This window comes from Primulina huaijiensis, chromosome 18 (genome assembly GCF_012295235.1).
Source record: "Primulina huaijiensis isolate GDHJ02 chromosome 18, ASM1229523v2, whole genome shotgun sequence".
NCBI lineage: Eukaryota > Viridiplantae > Streptophyta > Magnoliopsida > Lamiales > Gesneriaceae > Primulina > Primulina huaijiensis.
This window is the reverse complement of record NC_133323.1, coordinates 9,009,412-9,018,926: the sequence shown is the minus strand read 5'-3', so window position 1 is coordinate 9,018,926 and position 9,515 is coordinate 9,009,412. Positions and strand designations below refer to the sequence as shown.

At 31.8% G+C, this 9,515-nt stretch overlaps 1 protein-coding gene across 1 annotated transcript; it reads right to left on the bottom strand.

Annotated features, from left to right (window-relative positions):
* Window positions 1-3,384: 3,384 nt before the first annotated feature.
* Window positions 3,385-6,711, bottom strand: LOC140963777 (D-aminoacyl-tRNA deacylase). The gene is made up of 8 exons (XM_073423168.1): window positions 6,288-6,711; window positions 5,733-5,875; window positions 5,306-5,369; window positions 5,106-5,158; window positions 4,749-4,804; window positions 4,423-4,497; window positions 4,008-4,196; window positions 3,385-3,728 (listed from the first exon to the last, which is right to left on the bottom strand). The coding sequence occupies exons 1-8, from the start codon at window positions 6,574-6,576 to the stop codon at window positions 3,641-3,643; spliced, it is 957 nt and encodes a 318-aa protein (XP_073279269.1). The 5' UTR covers window positions 6,577-6,711; the 3' UTR covers window positions 3,385-3,640.
* Window positions 6,712-9,515: the final 2,804 nt, after the last annotated feature.

Genomic DNA, 9,515 nt, shown 5'->3' with positions numbered 1-9,515 from the left:
GTTATTCTGTGAAATTACTAAGATCATTATATGGGTTGAAGCAATCCGGCAGAATGTGGTATAATAGGCTAAGTGATCACTTGATGAAAAAGGGATATGTAAATAATTCAATATGCCCTTGTGTTTTCATTAAGAAAACAACATCCGGATGCGTAATTATTGCTGTATATGTTGATGATTTAAACATCATTGGAACAAATAAGGAAATTCAAGAAGTTGTGTCATACTTGAAAGAAGAATTTGAAATGAAGGATCTTGGAAAAACCAAGTATTGTCTGGGTTTACAAATTGAACAAAAAGAATGTGGAATATTTGTTCACCAGACAAATTATACAGAAAAGATCCTTAAACGTTTTAATATGGACAAATCAAATCCTTTAAGTACTCCAATGGTTGTTAGATCATTAAACATAGAAAAGGATCCATTCCGTCCATGTGAAGATGATGAAGATATTCTTGGTCCAGAAGTACCATATCTAAGTGCTATCGGTGCCCTTATGTATCTTACAAATTGTACAAGGCCTGATATATCTTTTGCCGTAAATTTATTGGCAAGATTTAGCACATATCCAACAAAGAGACATTGGAACGGAATTAAACATATATTCCGTTATCTACGAGGAACGACAGACTTGGGACTTTTGTATTCAAAAGATGCTAATCCAAGTATAATTGGTTATGCCGATGCTGGATACTTATCTGATCCACACAAAGCACGTTCTCAAACTGGATATGTATTTACTCGTGGAGGCACTGCAATTTCTTGGCGTTCACAGAAACAAACACTTGTAACAACTTCATCAAATCATGCCGAGATTATTGCACTACATGAAGCAAGCCGTGAATGTGTGTGGTTAAAATCAATGACTCAACATATCCAAATCTCATGCGGATTATCATTCGACGAGAAGCCTGTGATACTATATGAAGATAATGCTGCATGTGTTGCTCAAATGAAAGAAGGATACATAAAAAGCGACAGAACTAAACATATTCCTCCTAAGTTCTTCGCATTCACCAAGGAGCTTGAGAAGAATAAATGTATTGATGTTCGTCACATTCAATCAAGTGAAAACTCATCAGATCTCTTCACAAAGGCACTTCCTACGACAATATTCAGAAAGCACATATATAATATTGGGATGCGCAATCTACGAAATTTGTGAAGAATTGTTCGTGTCAACATGAGGGGGAGTTTACGTGACTGCACTCTTTTTCCCTTACTATGGTTTTTATCCCAATGGGTTTTTCCTAGTAAGGTTTTTAACGAGGCAGTATAAAAACACGTAATGTATACAATCATTATGATCATCATCACAAGGGGGAGTGTTGAAAAATTATTTAAAAATGTGTTAAATATTTGTGTTGAAAATGTGAATGTTGAATGTTGAAAATTAGGTAAAATTAGGTGTTGAATATTGAAAATTAGTGTGTGATGATGTAGGTAATGATGTATTTTATTTTTGGATTATTTGTAAAAATTTTCTATAAATAGATCTCTCATTTGTGAAGAAAATCACAATTGAGTTGAGAGAAAAATATTATAAAGTGTGTAGTGTGATAATTTTGAGAGTTTGAGATTTTTACTTTTTTCCACCGTAAATTTTTACTTTTTCACAACAATCACCACTTTATGTGAAAAAAGAGAAGTCGAATTTTCTTTTGCTTTAGTCAGACCTTTGATTTTTCCAAGTCGTAGTGTAGCACTAATTTTTATATTTCATGCAATATGGTTAACATGTCGGGTCACTCCTTTAGTCTACATTATTATTTTATAGAAGATTCCTGATATTCATGTCAACAAGTAAAACTAAACTCGTGTTACTCAATGGGTGAAAGACAATCATAAAAAAAATCCAGAAATTCAATTGAAATCATCAAGAAATTTGGACAATTAAACAAAAAAAAGAACATACCTTAGACTTTAATCAATGATGCCCATGTGAATTGGTGTAGTTAGTGTTCAATATCAACCTCATTTTTCAGAAAATCATTCGAATTTTCTTGACAAAATTGTATAAGTTTTGATCTTATAATTGATGTTAGAGTCAATGTCATGTGTTTTATTCTCGTGGATTACAATTAATGCAATTATTGAAAAGAAAATTGTTAAGATTCTAAATCGACAATTGTCGGTTAGGCTGTTGTACTATTTAAAAGATTAGAATTGCACAGTTATTACTTACTATAACTTTTGGTAAAATGACAAACACTTGATATATAGATATCAATATAAAATAATGTTTGTTACATATTATTTGAGGATTATAACTCATATAATGGTTTTATTTATCCATTTAAGTCTGTGGTTCATTAAAGTCTGAGATACATTAAATTCCAAATAACCCGAAGTCTCGATTATAATAAACTTAATATTATTTAATATATTCACAAATAAAGTACGTTTGTCAACCATTCAACATATAAACTTCAATATGATATGATTATATGTTGTGAACTTGTGAAGTTTATGCTACCCTCTACGCATTAATTTAAATTAGAGTTTTTAATTCATATGTATTTCATACTTTAATCCCCACGAATCCTATCTCACCTTGTATAATACTGAATGTCCCTAAGAATGAACTCTAATGATTAGAAATAATCTGATCAAATTATCTAATAAAACCTAATAATTAAACACAAACTCATGTGAGACTGTCTTACGAGACATAATTTGTGAGACGAATTCTTAACCGACCCGACCTATGGAATAATATTTTTTTATGCTGAAAGTATTGATTTTCACTACAAATATAGACTGAGTCAACCTACCCATGAGAGATCTACTAATAATTAAATTTCATGTTATCATCTTGTAATTTGATTTTCTCATAAAAACCCATGTCTATGTTATTTATATTTAATATTTCCTTTTTAAAATTAATGTTTGGATTTTTATTTTAACTCTAGAATATCACATTTTATAATCAATTTAAATAATGATAATTTGTTTAAATGTTAATCACTTATGTGACACCAAATTTTAACAATTTCGGGCAGTCCATTTGTCCTGCGAGTCTCAGTTGATGCACGCATGATATCTCTGGAAAGTTCGTATATTTGCGAATAGTCCCTTTAATTCTGATGCTTAATTTATAAAATTCTCAAAATATCCCAATTACAATAATTAAACAAAAAATAATAATAAACATTAAAATAGCCAAAAACTTAAATCTTTAAAGAACCAAACATACTTGTAGCTCTGTTACAGCAATTATTCTGATTAATAATAATGTAGAAAGTAATAACATACTAAAATAATCAAAATAACCCTTCTCAAAAAATCTATATATTAACAATCTTATAAAAAATCACACAAAAAGTTTTATTTTTAATATAAGTTCTCCCTCATTTATATTTAAATGATGCAAACTCCAAAAAAATCATAAAAAAAACTTTAGTAACAGAAACAACTGTACAAACACGTAACACGTACAGAGCCACGAGTATATGTGAAATTTAAATATTTTTTCATACATAAAATTAAGTTTCCCCTATCCTTTAGCTAATAGTGGTGCACCTACAAATACACTTTGAAACAATCATGTGCTTCTTTCAGCCTGTTTTATGGCAAATATTATCAAATAGCAACGCCTTTAATAAAATATTATTCCAACATCAGTTTGTGCTCCGAGAATCAATGGAAGTCAGCTGGTTTCCCAATTTTTATACTCTGTTTACCAAGAAAATCTACAATGGCATTCTTTTGCCAACTCTTGAAACTCCTGCACCCAATAATCGCTCATAAATCCTCTCAAATATGAATAAGTAAGGTATAGTTTTACTTTCGATTAATATCATCAATTCACGCTCTAATCTTGTTGTAACAGTAGTTTGTGTTCATTCTCAGACTCCTATAATCATAGTAACATATAAAGTCGTGGACTTGGCGAGGAGTCGATTGGGGGCAATCCCCTCTCATCTCCTCCACTACATTAAGGCACCACGACTAAATTACTGGCCGGCCCCGAATATATATATAAATAAATGACAGTAGGACTTACTTGTGATCAAGGTGAGCTAGAATTTCTCCTCCGGGGAAAGCTGCTTTAGTAGCATCAAAAGCAACTTTAATGGCTTCTTTCCATGTCCCTCCAATACTTTCTGCAGTTGTTTTTGCATTTGACTGTCCCGGATCTTCCATTGGCAATGAATATCCAGAAAGAAGATGGCCGACCCAAACGCCCTCCTTCCTATGATTGTTTCAAATTAAATGAGAAAGTTAGATTCGCGGTTGTAAAACAAATAGCAAGTTGCTTAAGCACCATGTTTTTGTGCGCTAATAAAGCTCGTCCTAGAATCCTGACAATCTTCAAAAAGGCATCAAAATATCAACTTGTATGAACTAAGTCAATCGAAGAAACAAGCTGGAATATATCGAACAGAACACAAATATAACAGTGACCAAAATCGACTTACAGTATTACATCCATGTGCCGCGGTACATAATGCCCTCCTCCGATCCCAAGCAGTACTTTATTCTTTTCATTTTTACTGTACAAAAATTCTTCTAAGAAAAAATTACACACAAGAAAGTATGCTCAAAAGTCAAACCTTAAATATGTTTCTGGATGGATCAGTAAACAATTCAGTGGATGCAGATATAATGCAATAGATCCACGATAAAAGATTATTTTGAGATGTAAAATCCAATTACATAAATGCGAAAACTGAAACGAAATGTTTTTGCATTAATAAAATTCAGGGATAATATTGAGTAACATGGCATTATACAAAAAGACTACCTGCTCCAAGTTCCAACAGGAGCATGTTCTTCAAGACCTAGTCCTTCCCAAATTAACTACAAAACCAAGAAATGCCTTCGTAACTAAAAAAAATGACGAAATTAGTGGTCAAAACAACTTAATCGAATACAGAGAACATTTTTCCTTTCATTCTTATAGTTGCTTATAATGCATATGCAGTCCAATGGAAATCATACTTGCCATAAAACACACGCACATAATCATACAGAGAGAGTTTATCAGATTTTCATCTCGATTTATTCATTTTGCAGCATCATATATAATAAAGTGAAGCTAGATATTAGGGAGGATCTAACTCAAGAATCTTGATGAAAAATGATTTAATTTGTACTCAACTAGAGCCACAACACGAGCAGCATCCTGTCTTCCCCAGTACTCCTCTGTGCTACCTACATCAGAAATCAAGGACAAAAAATTACAAATATTTTCACAAATAAAGTTTGACAATGAATCGGAAGAGTGAAGCAATCATCTAGTAAAGAAAAGGCAAGAAAACAAAGTAACAATGAAACTGTTAAATGGTTAGATTATATTACCGATCTCGATAAACATGGTTGGCCTAGTTGAAATAGGCCCGTGATGAGTTGCCTCAAATGTTATCTACGTTTCAAGAAAAAAAATTAGTATAAGCTATTAAAACACTATAGCATGTTATGGAATGTTTCACTCAAATAATAAGCATTCACAACATTATGAACTAACATAAAACCGCATTGTCTATCTTTTGTTAAAAGCCGAAAACGAACATAACTGCTTGGCATCTCAAAAAAGAAAAACTGTGAAGAATAGAATTACAGAACCCGCCGCAGATTGGAAAGGAAGAGATTTATATAATCCAAAGAAAGAGTTCATTTGATTCTTATTGCTCAAGTTGTTTCACAATTTGGAAGTTTAAAAAAGTTCAAGACATTTCATAAAAATGCTTAATTTTGAATCTTGACTTCAACAATTGATATACATAACCTCAAATTCAGGTAATAAATTATGGGATTCGGCAATCTTCTTCAAGAGAATAAGCCAAGGTCCCATTCGTGGAGATGGCGGTGCTGCCCATCCAGGTCTTCCTCCTTGCGGTAGAACATCCCCTTCATTCAAATGTGGTACTCCTAACCAATTCAGCATATTATACAACTTAATACAGCCCAATAATTCCCGTATTCTGCTAATATAACACCAAAGGATAAATCTAAAGATTCGAAACAATATGTTCAGCAATGGCCAAAAGATGGAGCCTGATATCGAAATTCCAACAACCTCAATGAACATTCTAGCTTATCTTTATTACAGTGCTAAAAGTAAAACAAAAAATCATAGAACTATGATACAAGCCCATGATTAAGCACCCCCAATCCAAACAGTCCCATGCATTAAATGTCACTAAACTAAAACCATAGTCATAATTATCCTAAAACATAAACATAATCATACATTAAACACATCAAATCACATTCTAATGTCGGAAGTAAATCCCACAAGCATGGAGTATACACAGGGCGTTAGGAAACAAAAGTGGGAAACCTATAGGGTGGATGGTGAGGGCGGGGCGGTTGGAAGCGGCGACGTGTTTGGAGAGAAACATGATTTCATCCACCGTCTCTCCGGTGGCGGCCTCCCACCTTAGATCCAGATCATCCTCCACTATTATGCTCTTGTCGTGTTCCAGTATTCGCACGCCATCGCCACACTTGAAGCTCCTGATGCCACCCTCCAAGGTGGGTCCCGGCTGCCACCCCGGCATGGTCAACAGGGCCTTCGCTGGGTTGATTGACGCCGGATCGGAGGTGGTCGCCACCACTAAACTCACCATTTTGCTTTTTCCGATCGATTTTTTTCCCAAGCTTTGATTTTTATTGGTCTTTATAGGTTTCGGACATGATGCCACGTGGCCTTTCTCCCCCCTTCTTTTCTTGATTTCATGTATTGTTCATTTCTTGTTATTTCCAAGTGTAAGAATCCACTTTGAAAAATAAAATAATAGGAGAAGACAAATTTTGAGGATTGAAACTTATGAAAAAAAAACTACCAAAAAAGTGTCCTCCATACTTCACGACATGCTCAACATATATATCAACGAATGCTAGTGACTATTGATTTTAATTTCATAAAAAAATTGTTCTTTTCTTTTGGTTTAACGTCATTTCCCCCAAATATTTCTAACCGCTCGACACATTATTTTCGAAACATTCACACATTATTACCTAGATTTGTCTTGAAATATCCATACCCTAAGTTTGCAGAAAAAATTACACAAATATATATANATATAGGACAAAAATTTATGTGAGACGGTGATCATCCATGAAAAAGTATAGGGAAATTGGCCTTCAGTCTCCAGCCGTCGATTTTTTTGTGTTCANTCCTATACTTTTTCATGGATGATCACCGTCCCACATAAATTTTTGTCCTATATATAATTATGTACATACAGAGAGAGAGGAATAACCACAAATCACAATCCCCTACCAAAAATAATTTAAAAACAATAACATATCCTAACAAGGCCTAACTCAATGGGCTTCTTCAGGGCTGAGGGTTTAGAAGCCCAATGGGCCAACAGTGTATACTCATCATTTCTATCAACGCCATTTTTCTAACTCAAGATTTTAAATAGTAAATTAAATTTTAGTTTAAAATTTTAAAAAAAAATCTGGATATATAAATTATTATTGTTAGTAAAATATATGATTAATCAATACTTGTCCTTTTTTAGTTTTTTTAAAATTATATGTGTGTGTGTGTGTGTGTGTGTGTGTGTGTATATATATATATATATATATATATATATATANTATACACACACACACACAAAACAAATGTGTAATCTAATGCTTGTTGAGCGAAGGCCCAAATCCATTGTCCTAGTTTTAAGTTAACACGAGAATTGACCAATTGCTTAATGAAATGTCGATATAAAACACACCGACATCTCAACCAACCAATCTCGCTAAACCAATGTGCAATTTGTACGTATTTGTTCTGATTCATGTGGTCAAATATTCAAAGTAATTTATTGTGAATTAATTTTAAAATCGTAAAAAAATTGTGAACGCGGATTTATGTTTTATATTGCATAAAAAGTAAATTTACAAAAATAAAAAAAATAAGGACACAATAAAAAAAATTAATTTTTATTAAAAACGTATGACACCAAAAAAAAAAAAAAAAAGTAGACTTAAAACAATAATAACTACTTAAATATTTTATTATGGGGTTTTGAAATCGCAATCAGGATACTAAATTACCAGACATCTTAAATTTAACACGTGTCTGCCGACTTTGTTTGTCTATGGAAGATAATAATTAATAATAAAATAAAAGTGTTAAAATATGTGGTGAGCCTACTGCCAAAAAAATATATACATTTCTATAATTTTACGTTTTCAATTATTACATAATAAAAATCCAAAAAAATCTGACCACGGTATGCTTGTCAGAAGGGATACTTCAATCTCGATATTTTTCTATAAATATTTAATTTTTTTAATCTAAAATTTAAAGATTTTAAAGTAATGTAACTATTGCTTCAATTATAATTTATTGGAAAAAAATTCTAAAATTGGTTATGTAAATGGTCTAGTTAGAATTTTTTTTTTTTTTGGTCTTTCAATTGGTAAAATTTTAGTAATTGTATGATAAATTGGTCGTACTAGGTGGAGATAATAGCAGTCTCAACATAATATCAACAATGTTCAACTGTCATGTTAACGTTTCGACAATGATCAAACTAAATGTATCTAATTCATTCCATTGAGTAATTAAAATATCAAAACTAGTATGTAGGATTTTTCAAAAATTATATTATTATCATTATTTTGATATATNTAAAAACACAATTTCATTTTGATCCCCACAAATGTTGATAGGACTGTGCATTAGCAGTTGCCAACCAGCTTGTCTTTGTACTTTGTCCTTTAATTGGTACGTTCAATAACCTAGTTGTTGAGCCGGATTCACTATTTATATAGATAAGTATCTATTTTAAATTATCAAATCTTAAAAAACTTGGTATAATGTATTACAAAAATTACTTTCATTTTTCAGCCATGAAAATGAATTTTTTTATTTATAGTGTTTATTATATCCTCCAAATTTCTGAATTTCACACCTCAATAGTAACTTAACATGCTAATTATTTTTTTATATATGATATTATGTTTGTTAAAAGTGATTTAGAACAAAAAAGTAATTATACTATCGTAGGTCTCTTATTAGACGAATCAGCTATGTTCATATTTACAAAAAAAACCGTGAGATAGTTCAATTATGTATATATTTACAATAATAATTAATGTTTTATTTTTTTGCATAAAAAGTAATATTTTTTCATAGATAACCAAAATAGGAGATGTGTCTCACAAAATTAACTCGTGAGACTGTCTCACAAAATTTTTTGTTATTACACTAATGTTGACGTGATATATAAATAGCAATAGATGTTATATAATAAATAATAAACAAAATTGAAATCAGGTTGAAATGGATGAGCCGGGTCGGGTGCTCCGCCGGATCTGCTATCAAGATAATGAAGGGAATAAGAGTAATGTGAGTTGTGGATTTCTCTGTGACCTGCAGACAAGAAGATGAACTCGTGAATGGGCGTCGGAGGGGTGTCTGATGTGGCTACTCCGATGCTTAAGTCAATTAATGATTTAAGGCAAAAACCAATGTAACCAAGTGATGGTTGTGATATTGGTATGAAGAAAAGAGTTTTAGTCAGCAATAAATGGTGTACTCAAATCTTACACT

Coding starts and splice junctions, on each gene's coding strand:
- LOC140963777 (XM_073423168.1), bottom strand. CDS start 6,576: ATGGTGAGTTTAGTGGTGGCGACCACCTCCGATCCGGCGTCAATCAAC. Junction 5,876..6,287: donor CCTCACCATCCACCCTATAG/GTTTCCCACTTT, acceptor TGAATTGGTTAG/GAGTACCACATTTGAATGAA. Junction 4,498..4,748: donor CCTGTTGGAACTTGGAGCAG/GTAGTCTTTTTG, acceptor ATTTTTGTACAG/TAAAAATGAAAAGAATAAAG.